The sequence below is a fragment of the Tachysurus fulvidraco genome, chromosome 23, assembly GCF_022655615.1.
Source record: "Tachysurus fulvidraco isolate hzauxx_2018 chromosome 23, HZAU_PFXX_2.0, whole genome shotgun sequence".
Classification (NCBI taxonomy): Eukaryota; Metazoa; Chordata; class Actinopteri; order Siluriformes; family Bagridae; genus Tachysurus; species Tachysurus fulvidraco.
Window position 1 is genome coordinate 6,404,151 of NC_062540.1, and position 22,714 is coordinate 6,426,864.

The 22,714-nt window shown below is 37.7% G+C and overlaps 1 protein-coding gene and 1 long non-coding RNA gene across 5 annotated transcripts; both read right to left on the minus strand.

Annotated features, from left to right (window-relative positions):
- Positions 1-18: 18 nt before the first annotated feature.
- LOC113642037 (protein pitchfork) lies at positions 19-22,149 on the minus strand. Of its 4 annotated transcripts, none has more exons than XM_027145301.2 (6): positions 21,867-22,149; positions 5,870-6,006; positions 3,025-3,123; positions 1,275-1,411; positions 676-793; positions 19-550 (listed from the first exon to the last, which is right to left on the minus strand). In XM_027145301.2, exons 1-6 carry the CDS (start codon positions 21,916-21,918, stop codon positions 482-484), a joined length of 612 nt encoding a protein of 203 aa, XP_027001102.1. In that variant the 5' UTR covers positions 21,919-22,149; the 3' UTR covers positions 19-481. The 4 variants fall into 4 exon arrangements, with proteins under 4 accessions (XP_027001102.1, XP_047662811.1, XP_047662810.1 ...); XM_047806855.1 differs by lacking the exon at positions 21,867-22,149 and adding an exon at positions 6,962-7,116; XM_047806854.1 differs by lacking the exon at positions 21,867-22,149 and adding an exon at positions 6,666-6,811.
- On the minus strand, positions 10,966-16,077 carry LOC125140025. Its single transcript, XR_007139227.1, has 2 exons — positions 13,027-16,077; positions 10,966-11,429 (listed from the first exon to the last, which is right to left on the minus strand). It is a non-coding gene; the product is annotated as an uncharacterized LOC125140025 (long non-coding RNA).
- Positions 22,150-22,714: the final 565 nt, after the last annotated feature.

Below are 22,714 nucleotides of genomic sequence, written 5' to 3' on the forward strand. Positions count from 1 at the left end.
TTCTCAGGCCTGCAGTGATCACTTCCAGAGAGAACTGATTTAATGGTGGTTTGGAGGAGGGAAAGGAAATTATTGTAATTTCAATGCAATTCACTTTCCTGACAACAGAGGGCTGCTGTGTTTAAGGAATACACCAAAAACAATACTCAAAAGAAAATTACATAAATTATATAAAATATGCAGAAATGTGTCTGCATCTTAAATTACAAATGGTGATTTGTGGCAATACAGTTTCTAAAATAGTTTTTGTTGGCAGGCCATACCAAATTTAATAAAGCATAAACTTCAGAGTTTATTTCTTTAATTATTTGTATGGCAACAAGAAAAAAACCCTTTCCAGTTTTATGGATAAAAGCAATTGATACAGCAATGTATATACACAAGAACAGCATACAGTATGACAAATGCCAGTATCTGATTGAAATATTCAATGTGCTCAGATCCCAACTCAGATTTGGACAATTAACTTGCTCAAGCAAATTTAGGGGTAATACAAGCGTAGATATGCCAGTCTGCTGCGATGTTTCTGGAACGCCGTGTCACGTGGGAGCTGTGTGCAATGAAACAAACATTGTCAGAAATGTCACCAAGCATTAACATCTATACAGTACCTAAAGTGTAAATGATCAATACAACATGCGCATAATCAGTTATCAGTCATTTGTGGGTTTTTACCTCTGTTCGAAGTGCTTTTCTTTCAAGCGTGGGCACTCTGGACCAGTCTGGGGAGCCAAACTTCATCGGCCATGATACCCTCTTACTTCCTGGGCCATCAAGCATGTACGTACCAGGTCTGCAATTTATTATTTAATTGTTTTTTTTTTTATTTAAAACTGTGCATAGACACAATTATAAGCTTAGTTGTGGGTATACATCACTTACAGTGATGCTTTGTAGGAGTAAGTCTAATATGTAACTTAAGTCTAACCTCCATTTTTTCAAATTTGTTGTCAAAACACTGGAACAAACATCATTTAACACAGTGAGTCTGTAACACCATTTCATCTACTTTACTCATAGTTCTATATTGTATATTTGACAAGCACCTAATCTAAGTATATGACAACTCAAAATCCAATAATATCTTGGATGATAATGTTTGAACTTGTAAACGTTTAACAGTGTTATGAATTGTTACTAGTCTATGTCAAAACAATAAAAGATTCAGCAGCTTAGACTGTATAAACCTAAAAGATCACTCTTGGTCTGCCTTTTTAGCAGGTTTATGCGGTCTAAGCAGCTGAATATATTAAGTATAACTCAAAAAAGCTCACCCAGGGTTGCAGCTGACTCTAGCAGACTGGGCTATAAACCTCGGTGTGGTGGAGTTAAATGGTGTTTTTATTTCAGAACAACACATTTGTGACACACTCCAGTCCTGCTGGTAATGCTGAGGTGATGGAGTGACAGTCTGAGGGGGGAAAATGCTATAGTTTTTATTTGTATATTGAATTACTATGTAACCAGTAACTTTTTTAATAGTCCTAGCTAATGGCAAGAAATTTTTTTACTACACTCAAAAACTTTGACCACCACATTGGCTGAATTTCAACACAGGCCATCTGTCTACCTGAACAAAGGACAATAAACAAATCGATCATAAACCAATCGATCAGTTCAGTACATGCTCAAATAACCACTCTGTATAACTGGTATGCAAAAAAGCATCTTAAATCACCTTAAAGCCCTTAAGTTCATCTTAACAATGAACTTGGCAGAAATTGGCAGATCTTGGTTCATTGAGACAACTCTATAGAACTGCAGAGTGGTATGAAATTGCTCTTCATCTCTGATGAGCTGCTCTCGGCAAATGTAAGCTTATTTAATCTTAACACCAGCCTGTACAGTCGTGTGGCAGAACCTGTACACTGTAGAGATGGCATACATGCCTTGGGGTCTGGGGTGACGTCTTAACCTTTAATCTAGGTCACGGACAAAGTTCACCCTGGGACAGCCATCTGGGAGAAGATTTTTACTCACGACTGGCCACAATGTACATTATAATGCTTTACTACACTATCACAAAATTGAGCCCTGCTTGTGAGCTCTAAAATAGCAAATAACTCCTTGGTTTTCATTACTGATTTTGCTCCTGGTCAATACACTACTGCAACCCCCTCCTCCAAAACATGTAAGAAATTACAGATAAATGCACCCAGATTCCACTCCAAGATACACATCGAAAAGAGCTCATCCCTAAACAGGCTTACATATCATAAGGTAATACGATTAGAACTATAAATGAATAAACTTGATTAAAACGTTAGTATGGGAGCGGCAACAGGACATCAAGGATCGCCACTAACAAAGGGTCTATGTGGTTTGGTTGACAACAATTGATACATTTTATTTAGAGAATTTTAACTTTGAATCTGTAACCTGCGTTGTATAAATTCCTTTATTTTATTTCTTTTTTTTTTTTTTTGCTACACACACATTTATAAATAAATTGACAAAGTTGAATTTAACTAACGGAATTGGCCTTTAGACTGAAACAGTTGTGGAATTCTTACTAGTTCCTATGTGGTGGTTTTGCAATTAGCATTCTGTCTGTTAAATTGTAGGCCATTTGTTGGTAAATCATAGAATGTAGGCAGAAAGTGCTTGCATTAACATTGTCTGTTACAAGTAACAAATGACTACGCTGAAGGTTACAGCGATCAGTGTTGTTTATCATCTTAATTGGTTAATTGTTTATGTTTAATATGGGCATTTAGATATTTGCATAAACGTTTAGCGTTATCTCACACCTAAAGTATAAAAAAAAATCAAGGACTACAAAGTTTTGGCTAAAGCCTTTCATACTATAGGTTCATTTCCTGATTTCTTACAATTGCCAACAATATAAAGCTTCCAACTGTATAGTTCATAAACTGATTATGGAAATGAATGTTTATAGAACTTAATAGAAATTTTATACAGGCATCATATAAATAACCAAAAACAAGCAAAATAATTTAGATAAGTTAACTAAATATTTTTCAATACATTTCAGGTTTACCTCCATGTTTTAGGATTAAATACCTGGAAAGAGGGGAGGAAGCGAGGAGCAGTGCGGGCTGCAAAAGTATAGCCTTTCTTACTCTCCGGTCTTCTTTCGAGATTATAAACAATCGTACCCACCTGAAATCAGGAAGGAAATGTAGAACATTAATTGCCATTAGTTATCATTAAGAAATTGTTTCATTTTTGTTTCTCATTACCTTGAGGAATAAAGCAGTGCTAGAAATACAAACCTATTAGAACTAAACAGTCTCTTAGTGAGCATTAGTAATGTCGGTCATGTTATTACTTACCAAACCATCTATCTACAGAGAACAAAGAGGTTTACTTTTGATGGTCGACCAGACCAAAGAAATGGATCAGGATACAATAGTCTTATTCACAGTAAGTATTTCTTTTTATTTTCATGATAAACTCTGGTCTCTTAAAAACATTTGCTAAACTTGACTTATATCTAAATTATCCAATAAACGGTCACATGAAACAGGAAAAAGTATAGGTGAAACTTCAAAAGATGCCAATAAACGTGAAATTTGCCAGTAATAATTTTTACCTAGGTGGCTGTAAAATATTTAGTTCTTTATTTATTTTACATCATTTTACATGTTGTCTGTGATGGCGCTGCACATGGCAGCCACTGTGCTTCAGGCTTCAGTCAAGATAACAGGACTTAACGACTGCAGACCTGTGGCGCTGACGTCTGTCATCATCAAGCCGTTCGAAAAACTGGTTCTTGCTTATCTGAAAGACTTCGCTGGACCCTTACTGGACCCCCTGCAGTTTGCTTATCGAGCAAACAGGTCTGTGGATGACAGTAAACTTGTGACTGCATTACATCCTGCAACACCTGGATAAATCAGGGACTTATGTAAGGATCCTGTTCGTAGACTTCAGTTCGAGCTTTAACACCATCATTCCAACACTCCTCCAGACGAAACTAATCCAGCTCAACGTTATGCTCTATCCCCACTGCTCTTCTCCCTGTACACCAACGACTGAACCTCTAATGACCCGGCTGTCAAGCTCCAGAAGTTTGCGGACGACACCACAGTCATCTGCCTCATCAAGGACAGAGACGAGTCTGTCTACAGACAGGGGGTTAAAAAGCTGGGGCTCTGGTGCAGTTACAGCAACTTGGCTGCAGTGAAGGCATTCAAGTTCTACCATGGGCTCTACCATCTCCCAAGACCTGATGTAGGACACACACATCAACATCATTGAAAAAAAAGGCCCAACAAAGGAAGTACTTCCTTAGCCATTTGAGGAAGTTTAACCTGCCACAGGAGCTGCTGAAACAGTTCCACTCCGCCATCATCGAGTTTGTTCTGTGCACATTAATAACTGGTTTGGCTAAGATACAAAATTAGTCATCAGAAGACTACAGAGAACAGTTTTGACTGCTGAAAGGATTATTGGTGCTCCGCTGCCCACCCTTGAAGAACTGAATATATCCAAAATTGAGGAAAAGGGCTCAGAAAATCACTCTTGATCCCTCACATCCAAGTCATCCACTTTTGAACTTTTACCATCTGGCTGGCGCTACAGAGCCCCAAATACAGCACAACTAGGCACAAGAACAGATTCTTCCTCCAGGCAGTCTACCTCATGAACAATTAAATGTTCCCCCATTACGCAAAAAAATGTAAAATAATCTTAGATTTATTTGTTACCACCTCCATCCTAATACATCCCTGCATCTCATTCTATTATATTATATTCCATTCAATTCTATTCTATTCCATTCTATCACCTATAGCACAAGTAAACATACAATTTATTTATTTTTCAATTGTGTTTTTGTCTGTGTAGTGGTGATGTCTCTGTGTACTGGAAGTGTATGACACTAAAACAAATTCCTTGTATGCGCAAGCACACTTGGCAATAAAGCTCCTTCTGATTCTGATTCCGATTCTTGAAAACATGAAAGGAATTCCTAAACTGAGATGGTGGGACTAATCTCATTTGAGTTACATCATATGGTCAAAAGTATGTGGCAATCTGAAAAGTACCAGCCATCTGCATTTATTCAACATCCTTTTATAGTTCTTTGTTCTTCTGGAAAGGCTCTCCACTAGATTTTAGAGAATTAGTGAGGTCTACGTTAAAGATGCAATTTATACAACTGAGCAGGTTGAGGGTTAAGGTCCTTGCTTAATGGTCTAGTGATGGAAGCTTGGCGGACCTTCTGATGAGTAGACTGACACCTTAAGCACTCAGCTACCACTTTGCTCTGGGAGTCAGGTCTCTGTGCAGGCCACTTGAGATGTTTCACTCCATCCTTGACAAACTATCTCCTCATGAAGCTCAGGGTTATGTACGGTCATGCTGGAACATATTTGGGCCCCTTAGTTCCCATAAATTCTAAATGGTATTAATATTATACAATATGATAACACGAGAATTAAGCCTAGACAATTGCATAGTTCAAACTTTACGGCAGACAAACATATGGGTGTGATGGTCAGGTGTCCGCACACCATGGTCCTTGGTACTCAGACAAGATCTCAGATCTGTTGTTGGAACCTTAATGCCTTGCATACTGTATAAGGTCTTCTAGAGGTCGTTCTCGCAAGATTTTAGATAGTAAAAAGCTAATAAATGTGTGGGTAGAATGACAAAGTACAACACTTTGTCTGTAAGTAACATTACTAAATAGAATTTTAAATAAACCAATATTGTATTTATGGTCGTAAAGATATATTCTATATTAAGTCTCATGACCTCAACATTAGATTGATGGGGCAATAACAGATATGAGATCAAATTATTAGAATATATCTTGTATGTTTTAGTTTATATGACATTTGTTAACAACAATACATTGATTATTGAGTTTAGTACCAAGGACAAGAGCTTTTATACATACCACATGGTTGTCATAGCAGCCAGGGCCAGGCGTGGGTGAACTCTGCAATGTGAGCATCTCATTCCCCATGCGATTTGGTGCACTGTGAGTTGGAAATATCTTCCTCTCCTGGCGGCTCCCAAAGGTCACGGTAGAAACTTTTGCAAAGAATTTGAAGACATAAAAATCAACTTGGGGAGATTTTGGGATTAAATTGTGGCTACAGGATCCCATTAAACCCAAGAATGAGCACAAATAAAAAATAAAAATAATAATAATTATTATTATTATTATAACACCAAGTACATGAAACAAGTTAAAATATATGACCCTGCAACAGTTTAATAGGATAATATACACTCACTGGCCACTTTATTAGGAACGCATGTGCACACTGTACACACGTACAATTATTCAATTCAATTTATTTGTATAGCGTTTTTAACTATTTTACTATATATCTGTCCCTATCCCTAATGAACAAGCCTGAGGCGACAGCGGCAAGGAAAATCTCCCTGAGATGATATGAGGAAGAAGCCTTGAGAGGAACCAGACTCATCCTCATTTGGGTGATAATTATGTAATCAATAACACAATGCATAAGAAAGATCATGCATAAAAAAGTCAGGAACTCGAGTAAATGTTGACATCAACAGGAGAGGTGTGAGCTGAATGTGATCTCAGAGACAACTTACATATTCCTGACAAACTCGACACGGTCTAAACTCATCCGGCTCAAGAAATGCATCCATTTGAGGCATAAAAATCCACAAACAAACAAACAAACAAACAAACAAACAAACAAAGGCCTGCTTACGTGCATGGTTGTGTTCATTACGCTGCTGCCTCATGATTCGGTAGCTGACTGTATAAGTACATGAATGCGTGTGTGTACAGGAGCTCCTAATAAAGTATCGTGATATATATGGATTTTTTTTGCTTTATCTAAAAACCGCCAGTGTTTCACACCTCATCAGTTTGATTAAATAAGTGAAATGCGACGTAGCTCTAGTTTCGGAGCAAAGCCCGGTTAGCCCTTTAAGGAAAACATTGTATCTTACTGAATTAAAGATTTTAAAACTTATAATTAAAAAAAAATCATCCGAGTGTTACCTTTATTGCGTGCCGCCATTGATTTCCTGTTTAGCGAAAACAATGGTAACCATGGTAACAAGGTCAGTTACCAACAGGTGTATGAAGGCATTTAGGACGTCGAGGCATTTTATCCGACAGTAATAAATAAATCTAATTAATTCATCTTGAATACAATTCTTGATTTCATTAATTAAAAATAATCTTTCGGTATAAAACAAGAGCTTTCTGTACGTGTATTTACCGCACACACACACACACACACATCTGTACTTGTACATATATTTAACACACACACACACACACACACACACACACACACACACACACACACACACACACACACACACACACACACACACACACACACACATCTGTACTTGTACATATATTTAACACACACACACACATCTGTAATTGTACATATATTTACCACACACACACACACACATCTGTACTTGTACATATATTTAACACACACACACACACACACATCTGTACTTGTACATATATTTAACACACACACACACACACATCTGTACTTGTACATATATTTAACACACACACACACATCTGTAATTGTACATATATTTACCACACACACACACACACACACACACACACACACACACACACACACACACACACACACACACACACATCTGTACTTGTACATATATTTAACACACACACACACACACACACATCTGTACTTGTACATATATTTAACACACACACACACACACACACACACACACACACACACACACACACACACACACACACACACACACACACACACACACACACACACAAACACACACACACACACATCTGTACTTGTACATATATTTACCACACACACACACACACACACACACACACACACACACACACACACACACGTACATGTACATATTTACCACATATACACACAAACACACACATACATACATACACACACACACACACACACACACACACACACATCTGTACGTGTACATATATTTACCATATACACAAACACACACGCATACACACACATCTGTACGTGTACATATATCTAACACACACACACACACACACACACACACACACACACACACACACACACACACACACACACACACACATCTGTACATACATATTTACCACACACACACACACACACACATACACATCTTTACTTGTACATATATTTAACACACACACACACACACACACACACACACACACACACATCTGTACTTGTACATATATTTACCACACACACACACACACACACACACACACACACACACACACACACACACATGTACATATTTACCACATATACACACAAACACACACCCACCCCCCCCCACACACACACACATCTGTACGTGTACATATATTTACCATACACACAAACACACACGCATACACACACATCTGTACGTGTACATATATCTAACACACACACACACACACACACACACACACACACACACACACACACACACACACACACACACACACACACACACACACACACACACTCACACACACACACTCACATGTGTGCATGACATGGGTGTAAATGGTGTGTGTGTGTGTGTGTGTGTGTGTGTGTGTGTGGGTGGGTGTGTACATGAAATGGGTATACATAACGTGTGTGTGTACATGAAGTCGGTGTGCATGACGTGTGTGTGTGTGTGCGTACATGACATGGGTGTACATGACGTGTGTGTGTGTGTGTGTGCATAACACATAAGCAGCATGTATATTTGCTTGATTGGGAAGGTGGTATGAATATGTAGGAAATAGTATTTCATTTTACCACAAAGACAAAGACTGCATTTATAACAAAGTATTCAAGGACTGTGCAGTTATTTCCTTAATAGATTATCAATTTAAGTGCACCTTCCTTGTCTTGGTTAATTTGTAAGAGCAAATATTTGATATTCAAGATAAAAGCCAATGTTTTCTATAAACACATTTACTGACAGAAATGGTCTCTAAGTATACTTTCTTATTAAGAATGAATAAAGTGGCTTTTTATTTATTATGATTTATTCTTATTAAGAAATTATAAGTTTTTATTAAGAAATCTCTGCTTACTGTAGCATTAAGGCCTTACATTTTTCCTGCAGAAACCTGAGTCATATGCTACTATTTTGTTGCAAGTTTGTCTACTTCACCCATACCTACTTAAAAAAAAAAGCAGTATCCGTGCTAATTATGGACGCACATACAGAAGAACATGTTCCAAAGGGTGACCTTCTGATCAGTATTCAAATGTTTTCTGCTTTCAGCAAACATCTTACAGCATGTTGTGAGCCAGCGGCATGCAAGAGATGTTATCAGACACTGGCATGTACGGGATGGAGTTACAGGAGATTAATCTTGTGTATTTTACTGTAAACTTTCTAGTAGTAAACACTTATAAAGCCTACTGTGTACCACTGAGAGTATCTGCACACACGTGTTTCAAGGCCTGCTGTTAAAAGTAAAGCCTTCTGTGTATTCGCGTGGAGTAACCTGCATGCGCAGTGTTTTATAGCTTGCTGTCAAATTCCATGGCGAAAGAAAGCTTCAGTTCTATATAATCACAGCCTGAGAAGTTGCAGGAAGTATGACCATGTATAGAAGTGTTAACCGTGAGGTTAGAAAAGAAAAGAAATAAGCAGCGCACACAGAGTCGGCTGGTGAGATATGTTTGAGAAACCGATAAGTATTTATGAAATAAGATGGTAGCCATCTAAAAGGCACAAAGCCAACCAAACCTGACAGCCAAATCTGGCCACAGTAAAAAAAGTATAAAAGCCTGCCTTGAATCACATTGAGTGTGCATTCTATTGTAAGCAGCCTTAGTGCATGTTATACTTTAGATGCATCATAGAACAAATGCAAGTTTACACTTGGAGAGTGTTTCTTGGTTTGTTATAATCTTTGCATCTTAATACCTTTTACTTATTCTAGTACTGTTTGATTATTTGAAGGAAGTTTTTATTTGTAATCTTTTTCTTTTTCTTTTACATATATTACACACACCTATTTGTATTACACTACTTTTAATAAAAACAAGGCCTCCCATTGTGAGGATCCTGAAAAGACAAAAAGGTATAAGTCTGCCTCCTTCATTTAAAGATTCAAACAATAGTTTAAGTAGAAGACCTTGGAGAGGATCCTTTGTTAGAAGACCGAGGGGACTTCGAAGGACACCTGCGTTCAAGGTAAGACCAACTTTTAATAGTTGATCTTGTTTTTCCAACACGACCTCGTGCAAATTAAGATACACTCCTTAGTGGGGGCGCGTAAGGTTTCCTACAAAATCTGAAAACATGTGTCGCTAAGGGGCAAGTATATCAGTATAATTACTTCAAGCATCATGTTGGTGTAGAATTATTGCCAGTAATAGCTTTTACCATGGTGGCTCTAAAATAGTTAGAGAGGAAACTCTCACTTCTACTGATGACAAATTGTTTGAATGAATGAAAATTGGCTGATTGAGAGGACATGATGGCTTATGATTAGCATGCTTGCTTCACACCCCCAGGCTTGGGAGTTCAATAGCTGTCTCTGCCACATGTGTGTGGAGTTTACATGTTCTCCCAGTGCTTCAAATTGTCTGTAGTGTGTGAACAGACAAAGAGTTTGTGAGATTATACCTTGTGATGGGTTGGCACCCTGTGTAGGAAATGTGGTATAGAAAATGAAAGGATATACACATCACAAGATTGATTCTAATCTACAGAAAATGTCAGTGATTTTATACAAAATCATAAAAAGACATTGCATCATAACTAGCAGCTACATCAGACTTAAGATGCTTTGTGAATAATAAACCATACTATATCTATGATGATATACAAGGATAATTCAATGAAATGTTAAGCCAGTTTTATATTTAGATTCTTGGTCATATTTTTATGATTTCTTTTGGTTGGACAGGGTTGTAAACTCTATCTTCTCTAATCCCTGTGATAAAACACACAAGTACCTGGAGTTATCTTATCGCTGCCTCCCACACAATAAGTCAGTAACCAGAAACATCACTTTTGAATTTATTGCACATCTTTAGACAACGTTTTTTCAAAAGTAAAAAAAAAAGTAACATTTAATCAGTATTGCAATAAGTCTCCTGTTATTGAAATTCAGAGAAAATTGTAGTCTGTGAGGATCAGATGTGTGTAATAAGCTGTGATGTGTATATTTAATCTCATACTTCTTATCTTAACCTTAATATTGTAATAAAAAATTGAGATTTTATGATGTCACACAGCTGTATACAAATAAACATCTGGTTGTAACTTATAACCAAGCACTGCCAGCAAGTAAGCAGAATTAAATTACTACTACTATTATACTGTAAAGTGTAATGTGTTTCATACAAAAGACAGTAGACTGATATTCATCCATCAGTTATGTCAAGTCAATACACGGCTGATGGGGGGACGGGGGACTTCCTTCAGAACTCTGGTGCTACCTAAAGACACAGGACTATGGGCTAAAGATAAAAAAAATAACCTATTGATACAGTGCATGTGTGCAACCTTGTGCAAGATAAAAGACAGAGCAGACAGACACCACAATACTCTATAAGACAGGTACATAAAAATAGCACAGAACAGTATACAGCCTGTTTGGTGTGCAAAAGAGTTGTAGCAGCAATGTGATATAATATGAAGCTATACTACCAAACTATACTATGTTTGATTGTTTTCACTGCTAGACCTTTAAACGATAGGAAATTGAACAATCAGTCTCAAATGTAGAAAATGAATGTAGTCCGTGATGCTTAGTAAATGCAGGTAAAAGAATCTTGCAAGATAAAAGTTCAAATGATATTTTCTCTGATCCTTGCACGGATGTCTCCAAATACTTGATGTGACGTGACGTGACGTGACGTGACAAGCAGCTATACTCAGAATTCATTCTCTGCATTTAACCCATCCAAAGTGCACACACACAGCAGTGGACACACACACACACACACACACACACACACACACACACACACACACACACACACACACACACACACACACACACACACACACACACACACACACACACACACACACACACACCATGAACACGCATGCCAGAGCTGGAGATAAGGAAAAACTCCCTGAGATGATAAGAGGAAGAGACTTTAAGAGGAACCAGACTCAGAACGGAACCTTATCCTTATTTGAGTGACACTGGATGGTAAACAATGTAAATGTAAATAATATACGTTCTACAATGGTTTATAGTTGAGTTGAATTGAGCAAACAAGAGCTCCTGAGGAACTAACAGGTCTGAGTTCATTACAGACTTAACACTAATTCCTTCCTATCTAAGTTTTCAAACATTCACTGATGTTCTGAGGACAAAGCTGACCAACCCAATGGCAAATGGATATAACTTATAGCTGTGTCTGATATAAGTTTAGGTAGGTGACTCATTTCTCAATCTAATACACAAATATATATTTTTTAATGTTTTTCATAATGGCTTATGCTTTCATGTGTATGGTTGATAACTTTCTAAATGTAGCTTGTCCATGTTTGCAGGGATGAATGAGGGTTCTGAAGAGTATAATATCTATAAAATATCTGTTCAAACTTAAGAGCACATAAAGATATATATATATATATATATATATATATATATATATATATATATATATATATATATATATATATATATATTTGTTTATGCATATATTTGTTTATGCATATATATGTTTCATTCATTTATATGTTTCATTCATTTATATATACACATTTTTATCTATGATTTATCTATAAGATTTATCTATGTGTATCTGAAAACCATTACAGAATAGTTACATATATAATATAGTATAAGAAAAAACAACAACAGACGTTTGTTCAATATACATTTCATAATTTAATTAGCGTTTAGTCTTCTATAACTTTCCATTTTACTTCACATAAGCATCTCTTGAAATAGGAGATAGGCAGCTTTAAGGTTTATATATAACCTTCAAGTATGAATTTCTGTTCTTCACGCTAACATAATTCATAAACACTCAGGTTAAGTTTTATACAATTCTGGAGTTAGATCTGAAACGATTAATTTAGACGTGAACTTACATAAAATCTGGCAATTGTAGAATTCTTCAAACAGGAAGATGTTTCTGCTACCCCAAGAACACTGATTTCAAATGGTGCTAGATGAGTTACAGAAACACTCCAAGCCACCATGTGAAACCAGCCTCCAAGAGAAGTCACTACAATCCCCAATCTCCTCATAACTCATTCTCTGTTCACCGCTGAAATGAGCACAAAACTTTATACACAATCTTTATACACAATCTTTATAATAAAATGGCATAAATTGAGACAATTAAACATGAATTAAGGAAAGAATGTATAGCCATAGATCCTTTAACAATATATTGATTTAATTAAATCATAGCTACTAATTTCTGTGCGAGAATCTTGTATATATAATGTATATATAAAAGCTTTTGTGAATTTTTTAGCTGTAAAAAACTGTGTTATGCAAATGCCGAGGCTTCTCACACCATTAAATTAAATGAAAACAAACAAAAACCTCGGATAGAGTAAATACTTTATCATACCGATACATACACCTATTTTATCACTGCAAATCACCAGGTGCTGTACTATGAAGTTGCCAGTGGACGTTCGTGCTACTGGTTGCCATGGGAATAACATTTATCAGTGGGTGGCACAAGTAGTATTACAAATCAGTTTTCTAACTGATAAAATTAAACACTCAGGTGTGAGATTTGGTGTCAGTATATAAAATTCAGCAGTGTATAGATGCATATCGTCCCTTTTTGCACGGATAACATGCGCTCTACTGTCTTCACTCCCATTGGTGTTTGCTGCAACATGTTGCTTTATATTTGTATGGAGTTAACCTTTTCTTTGTTTTACTTTGTTGCATTGCTGAACACACCCACATCTACTGTAGTCGCCACTGGATACTGTTAGTTGTGTCAACAGAAGTCATCAGCTTTTTTAAAAATGAGCCTCCTGGAAATAACTCCCAGAAGTGGTTAAAGACACAATGAGGAGAATTGACACTCTGGTTATAAAGAGGATCCTTCTGAAGTGTACAGGATCAATGCAGAGCCGGAGTGTGGCCAGTGACATGTCTTCTCATTTCCCTCTCAGGGACCCGGGTTACATACGTAACCTGGTGTAGTTTTCTTTCAAGGGAACTCGATGCGGGGTCATGGCTGAAGTTATGGGAAGGCCAAAACCCAGGAAGATGTCTGAGGTCATGAAAGGGCACGGCAAAAATTGCAGCAGGCATTCTACCACCCACAGCTGGAGAAGCCATTCTCCGGGCCTCAGCCCCTGCCTCAGCAGAAGCTTGCTCCCTGATCATACACTCTGGAATTTAAATCGTTCTCAGCAAGAGAAATCTAGTCTCTACCTATGGCAAAATCTGGTGTAGCCCCTGAGTTTAATTAAGAAGTGCTTCAGTAGTAGAATCACAGCCCCCATCTTTAGGCAGTCTGTGTGCCATGAAAGACAGGAGACCGTTCCCCACCCCTAGAGGGAGTCCTTTGGATGAGCAATGCGACGATGACGCCCTAAGTGTGTGACGCAAGGTGAGAACCGGCGTCTATCCACATAAGTAGGATATGAAGCCTGAGTTGAAATGGTCTCATATGTAGCAGACCCAAAGAAATATATTTGGGCTATACCACCATGAGCCGAGCAACCTCTGCACGGCAGAGAGGCATTAGCCTAGCCGGATGTCCTTTATGACAGAAAAGATGGAATCCCCATGTGGGAGACAGACATGCCCACATCATGGCTGAATCCCAAACTATCCCAAAGAAGGTGGTTCTATGAGAAGGAGAAAGCAAACACATTTCTGGGTTGAGCCTTAGGCATAGGGACCTCATGTGGGCAAGCCTAGCATCTCAATACATGGCTGCCACATCCCTCGATTGAGCCAGTCGTTTGGATAATTGAGTACATGGATGCCCTGGGATGCAATGATGCCAGAGCAGGCGAGACACCTATGTGAAGATAGGCAACCTTCAGGATTATTGTCGCAAATCAGTGTTCGGACCTGTTCAACTGCTGCTTGCTCCTCATTGCCCACATCGAGCTCCTCAGAATCCGATGCAGTAAATAATAATTCCACATTCGGTTCAGGAGATATTGCAAAACTACCTCCAGGAGCTGACGTGAAGGAGTTAGGGGCTTGGCTGGAATAGCCAGACAAGTGTGAATTGAGCTTAGCAACAATACACAATTTTTTAAAATGTACATTCATCCAGAGCAACCTATGTCTCATTTTATACAACTGAGCAATTGTGGGTTAAGAGCCTTGCTCAGGGGCCCAGCAGTGGCAGCTTGGTGGACCTGGGATTCAAAATCACAACCTTCTGATTGGCAGACCAGCACATTAACCACTAGGGTACCACATCCCTCCATTTTTTTTTAATAATCAACAGCATGAAAACCACTGGCTGTTTCAGTGATTGCCCCATCATTGTCCACATCAAGTTCCTTAGTGTCCGATGCAAACGATAATAATTCCCCCTTCGGGTTGGACAAAATTGCAAAGTTAGCTCCAGGAGTTGAAGCGGAGACATTAGAGTCAGCAGTGAGCACAAAAAAAAGACTCACAGTCTCTCGTTCCATTTCCACTAACTCAACCTGCGACCTCCATGACCGAAGCTGACGCACTGTCTTGACAGACACAGAACTTAGCCTGTAATGCAGCCAAAGTTGAGATTGCGAAGAGCAATCGCTCACAATTCACACAATCAGCTTGCCATGATAAAGAAAAAAACACCCTAGTCCTTTTCTATCTTCTTTCTTATTCTTAGACAATGAGACAGACAATTTACACCAACATACACAGAGCACTTCCTGAAGACAAAGAAGCCGGAGTAATGTGATGTACAGTAGTTGTCCTTTTACAGTCTTGCTAGCGTGCACTGCTTTGTCACATGACCTCCTTAGCCAATAGATTGGCATGATTTCACACAGAGCTTTAGACACCGCTTTCGCAAGGAGCATTCTCTTAGGGGGTTTTTACACCTGGTCACTTCATGCGTTTTCTGTGATCCGATAGCTATCCGATCGTAAAAAGACCAGGTGTAAATGCCCTCCCAAACGGAAGTACGTCACTCGCAGGTGACTCGCGAGTCATGCATTGTGCCAGAAACAAATATGTTTTAAAACCAGTGCTGGCTCCAATCTTTCACCCAGGTGTCTCGTTGGGTCTTAAAATGCACTGCTGCCGCCAGCGAAAATGCAGCAAACAGTAAATGCTGTGTTTTGTAGCAACCACATACACCAAAGCGTGCTCCATTTCAATTACCCCGAAAATGAGGTAAAATATATTTGCATACTGGGCGGGAGTAAAAAGATCAGATTGATATTCGATTCGCCAAGACGCATTTATGTGGCCTAATGTAAATGGAACAGTTTTAACAAATGAGATAGCTATCGGATCAGAGAAAACACATGAAGTGACCAGGTGTAAAAAGGCCCTTAGCGTCAGCAATGATGCAGCATTGAGTTCCCTCGAAATGGAACACAATACACAATTTGCAGTATTGCTGTTCATTTGTGATGCAAAACAACGTGTCACGATAAAAGGCAAACCCTCAATGCACGACTCCTGTTTTGCTTTAGCACTTCATTGAAACAAAAATCACAAGTGAATTGCTTTTATAGAATTAAATGCTGAATGTGTGTCAGAAGTGATACCTTCATGTTGCGTTTGTGCCATGCTGCAATGTAATCACTCTTCGATCAGTGTGTACATCGGGAGAAGTTTAATCAGAAAGCATGAGAGCAGAACAATAACGTCATTTTATAGTCTTGTTGTTTCTTCACTCTTACTACACTAAACTCTTAATCAACATGTGTTTAGAAATAACTAAACTAATTTGTTAATGTGACTTATTTGAATAAATGTAACTAGCTCCACAAAACATTCATCTCACAGCAGGACCTATTAGTTATCTGATTTCCTACTTTCAGTTGTTCCATATTCAAATATCAAAAAGCAGACACTTGTAAAAGTAACCATCCAGCCACTCTGATGCATTTTGTGTTTTTTTTAATGGGTTTGTTTTTTAATGTATGCATGATTTCAGGGGTCAGATCATCAGCTTTTCTTTTCTTTTTAACTGTAAACAAAGTAGGCTTGATGTATTAATGAAAGTTTTTCTTAATGTGCTTATTGCTGACATCTGGTGGTCAATTGTACAAAGTGTGTGCGTTTTATATAAATATATACATATTTATGTACATATACTTATTTATATACATATAAATATATTTAACATCTTTCAAATATATACATTTGTTTTTAAACGTGACTGTGTATTAAAACTACCTGTGAAATTTGGTCCCACATTTATCTGCACTGATTCAGCAATAAATAATTAATGTGTTTTATGTTTCAAATTGTTTCCTTTATTCATTTGAAAAATGGCTCACATCGAAGGGTTTTTTTTTATTTCCTCCCTGTCTACTAGAGATTGTAAAAATGTATTCATTTATTTAAATGTATTATATTTAAATATTTAAAAAAATATTATAAATATTTTAAATCAAGCCCATTAGATTTATTGAAAGGAAATTATTATTGATGTGCAAGATGATACGTTATCTTGTAGGTTTATCTCAGCTCACACTTTAATACTAGTTGAAACAGTGGGTAGATCTTGACTATTTGGGATGGTGGGGAAAAAACAGCAGAAATGCAAATATTTCAGACTAGAAGAAGCTAATTCTACAATCATCTTATTGGAAGAGGCTGAACTGGACTCCTTTTCAGATGTTACTGAGGCAATCAACCAGGAAAAAATGCCCCAGATGCTGCTAGCATCCTCCATCCAAGGGAGGCTTGTCATGTAAGGACTGCTCTGCTGACAGCATGGCCAAAACATGCGCAAACCTGACCATCACACCTACATGAGCTTGCTAGAGATTCCCATTTCAAAACTATGGGCGTTAAACAGGAGTTGGCCAATTTGATTGTCTATCAGCCTTCATCGATCTGAAAAGTTTTTTTTTTTTTTTTACAAGACTTGGAGTATCTATTGTGAAAATGTGCCCATTCATTCAAATTAAGGTTTTTGAGGAACTGTGCTTCAGCAGGCAGGCTTGACTTGCAATTGATACTCCAATTCATCCCAAAGGTATTAAACAGATTTGAGGTCAGAGCACTGTGCAGGGCACAGGAAATCCTCCACAGCAGACTTGTTCTAATAGATATTGCTTTGTGCACCAGGGCAAATCCAGATCAGGTTGTGAAGCATGATTCATAACTGAAAGAAAAACATGCTTCCACTGCTCCAGAGTCGTTTTTTTTGTTGGTGTTCATTAGTCTTTATCCACACTACTAAATAATTCTACTACTATTACTACAACAATTAATAAACAGCCTAAACATAGCATATAAATAGTAGGTACAAATATAAATGCAGAGACTAATTCTCTACAGAAAGCAGTTGGGGTTTTATCCTTATTTAGTCGCTTTTAATTCCCTTTTCTAGATTATTCTATTATATTATGCAGACAGCATAATCTTGTCTTTTGGCATGGATTAAATGCAGGATGTTTGAAACAAGATGCATATTAAATGTGTGAAAATGGGGGGAGGAATAAACCATAGGCCCCAAAGCCTATGGCCATTCGGCCTAAACTACAGATATTTTTAAAAGTTACAAATGTCCTTGTTTTGTAGCCTTTTTTTCCCCTTCTTTTTTATTCTATTCCTGCTATACAGTGACTATTATATGACATTATTTTTATTATCTGATAAACTGTCAATAACTTTTGGGTTAAGTATCAAAATATTGAATGTGGAAGTGTTTACCTTGCTCATTATGGGCTTACCTTGCTTTAGACTCCTGAGGTTGATCCCAAGGTCCAGTTGCTGCCTGTAGAATTTTACATGATTTTTTTTCCAAGGCTGATGAGGTAACTGATAGGTAGGGGTCAAGTTGACTGATAACCGAAAAAATCTCACTTTTGCATGCACACATTTTGTTACTTGAAACAAAGAACAAACAGGACACACCCTAATGGGTCCAAATGTTACAGATCATTAGGTAGAGAAACCACTGCCATCCACCATCCTAGATCCTGTCTTGACCAATCCATAAAACACTTTTGTCTATTGGAATTTACTATTCCACTAAATATGTCAGACCATTTCTCTGTGTCATCACTGCTACTTCTCTGCCTCTGACTGATACCGTAACATTCATAAGTAATGTCAAAATCCTTTTGCCATCTTCTATTACATTTCCATATTACCGTCTTCTCTGAGAAAATAAAGAAAATGCAACTTTACAAATATTACAGGCACTGATTACCTAATTTTCTTCTTCTCTTCTGGTGAATTTTTCGATAAACTTTGCACAGAAGGTCACCACCATTCAGGCACTCACTTCAGTCTTCATGTCCAAGTGCCGGGTCACTCACATTCTAGTCACTGAGATTCCACTGAAAGCAAAGCAAAACTCGACTCCTCTATTTCTCATCCTTCTAGACCTGTTGCCGAATTCCAATCTCTACTCTTGATTACTTTGGTTTCAGCAGATTTGTCTGACCTCCTTTTTCATAGATCTGCAGGATCTTTATCAGATAGCATAGAGAGGCATGATTACCTCACAGCCTCATTACTGGAGCACCCCAGAAGTTAGTTCTTGTTTCACTTGTTCTCAATCATCATTTCTCTTCTGCTTGGTTAAGGTTATGGTCTGTCTGAAGCTCATCTTCTTGTTCTCTTTTCCTATAAGCTACTTGTCTGGAGTCAGTGACCCGATCACATGACTGTGACCCACATCATTTCATTTCTCTTCTGCTTGGTTAGGGTTATGGTTTGTCTGAAGCTTATCTTCTTGTTCTGTCTTCTTATAAGCTACGTGTCTGGAGTCAGTGACCTGATCACGACGGTCACACACTACTGTTTTGCTTTGTTTTACTTCCACCTTCTTAGTGTTTTGGAAGAAGACTCTCTTTTAGATAAACCTTCCTGGATGAAGATTCATCATCATCTGAAACTTAATCTTTACAACAGAACTCTTGGATACTGGATGAATGAATCACCATTGACACTGTTAATATCCCTTAATGACACATATGGCCAGATGGTGTGATTTTGCAATAATTAAAACTGTGCCTTTTCCAGGACACTTTATTTGCAATATCCTCATACTGAACATTCTTTCAACACCCAGTGATGTTTGGCTTTTCTCTTCTACAGTTACACTACATGGTCAAAAGTTTGTTGACACTTTAATCTGTCCCTGAACACCCCATACCAAAGCCACAGGCATTAAAATGGAGTTGGTCCTTCTGTTGATTCTATAACATCTATTCTATCCTCAACTCTTTTGGAAATGCTTTCCAATAAATTTATTATGTTGCTGATGGGACATTATGTTGTGCCTAATCAGCAACAAGGGAACTCTCTGATATTCCATTTCATGCCATTCAGATATGTTGATTCGTGTTCTTGCACACCTACAGTACCTTAGCAAACCATGACAGCTTGTGTTGTACTAAGCGGAAGTGTCAAAACTCTATGTAGATTTATGTAAAGCTGCATTCTCGTTTAATATCTTGTTTAAGCAATAGACAAATAACTTTTATTTTAATATTCAATGCCAGGCTCACCTTCCCCCAAACTCTTTAGACAATATCTAGGAAAAGTTACATACTCTGAGTTTGCATTGACTGTATTATACAATACTTATTTTCCTAGAGCTTGGTGTCAGATTTTAGGAACTGTCTTAACATGATATGTGTACAGTGTAACTGCTACTTAGATCACTTGACATAGTTTAAACCCTCCATGAAATTAAAACATTAGACCTCTCTGGGATGTTTCTTAGTCCTATTACACAACTAACTTGGACAACACAACACTACTGCCAAATGCAGCTTTTCTTTTTTTTGTAATCAAGAACATAATGATTAGATGTCTCCATAGACAGACACTGGGAGTAAAAGAGCAAAGAGTTCAGTAATGATGAAGGTTACACTGTCATAGGATGCCAACTGTTTTCCACAGTCAACTGTAAGTGTGAAATGAAAACATCTAAAGGTTTACAACAACTCCACAAAGTATCACAAAGCGATAGATCAAGAAAATGCACAAAACAGAGGTGTTGACTGCTGCGAGTGTTGCAACACTCACAAGAGAGTGTCAGAATGCCTCTGAAAGTAAACATCATGTTAAGAACAGTGCTTTGAATGCTTCATGAAATAGTTATTTATGGCTTGGTTTGATAGCCATGGTTTGATGACCGTGGAGTGGAAAAACTCAAGTGGCCTCCACAGAGTGTGACCTCAACCCCACAGAAAACCTATTGGACAAACTGGAGTAACACTGACTGAGAGCCAGACTTCTTGTCTAACATTAGTACCCAAGCTCACTAATGCTTTTTCAACTGAAAGTCCCTTAGACATATTTCAAAACTTATGGAATAGTTCTCAGAAGAGTTGAAGCTGCTGCAGAGGCAAATTGGGGACCGACTCTATGTTAATGGCCATGGTTATAGAATAAGATGTCCATCAAGCTCAAACTGGTGTGATCTATATACTTTTGATGGAATTATAATGGAATATGTAAACTTGCCGATGTCATACTTTGAGACCTTGAGACCTTGTCTATTGTTAAAAGTGCTATACAAATAAAACTGAACTGAATATTCAAACATTCTGTTTGAAAAAGCACAAAGCGGTAGGACTATTAAGTAGTTTCAATGATCAAGAGTCAATAATTATTTATCCAGATTAATTATGGAACTTGACAAATATTAGATAAATACTGAAACTGTGAGATGATATAAAAAGATATGCTTGACAATTCTGTTTGATGCATGTTCTTGTAAAAGCATGTAAATGAATGTATATCTGATTTGATTCTGCTGCATTTATTAAATAATGGTTTTATAACTTACCACTTCGCATAAAAATCTCTTCTTCTAAGTAGGCGGCAGCAGAAAGGTTCATGTCTCTGCTTCAAACGCTGGATTCTGTCCTTCATTGTAACCGATTTCAAATGGTGCTAGAAACCCCTAAAGACTCTGAACACCAGAAGAAATCGGTCAGCCTTGGTGACAGGACATGATCTTGATGTTTAGGCAGAGGATCTGTAGTATAGTAGTGAATTTAAACTCGACTCTTCAAAATTGAAAAAAGACAAAACATTGTAGGTTTTTACAAACTGTAGGACGTTTCTGCCACCCCAAGAACACTGATTTCAAATGGTGCTAGATCACTGACAGAAACACTCTAAGCCACCATCTGAAACCAGGTTCCAAGAGGAGTCACGTTTCACCATTTCTTCTTTTTCTGCTGCTCATGTTTGCTGAAACAGAAAATGGAATAAATAAATGTAAGACACATTTCTACACAATGTTTCATCTGCTCACAATTATAACTACAGGAGGTTGAAATGTTGCACTTTTCACCAGACCAGACCTACCTTGTGCAAATGTTTTTATGTACAAACCTCTAAATTTCACTTGCCTCCAGCTAGTGATGATCCTTCTGGAAAATGCAAAACATTCTGCCCCAACCCAATGTTCACCTCCCTGTTAAAACATAATGACAAAAATAGTGAGAAACAGAATCGGAATGTAGAAATAATACTTATGCAGCTTTACAAATGGCAATCACCGGGGTCCAAGCAGTCCTTGGCAAGTAGCTTGCTACTGAGTTCTTGATATCAAGGGGTGGATGCAAACCATGCATACAAACCATGCAAATTTCATAACAAATATCCAGTTCTAAGCCTATCCAATAT

Bases quoted from the DNA above. Each gene is read 5' to 3' on its own strand.
- LOC113642037 (XM_027145301.2), bottom strand. From the start codon at position 21,918: ATGAACCTTTCTGCTGCCGCCTACTTAGAAGAAGAGATTTTTATGCGA. The intron at 1,412-3,024 runs GTATTTAATCCT...TTCCCCCCTCAG, and splicing joins GCTTCCTCCCCTCTTTCCAG to ACTGTCACTCCATCACCTCA. The intron at 794-1,274 runs GTGAGCTTTTTT...AATAAATTGCAG, and splicing joins AGAGTCAGCTGCAACCCTGG to ACCTGGTACGTACATGCTTG.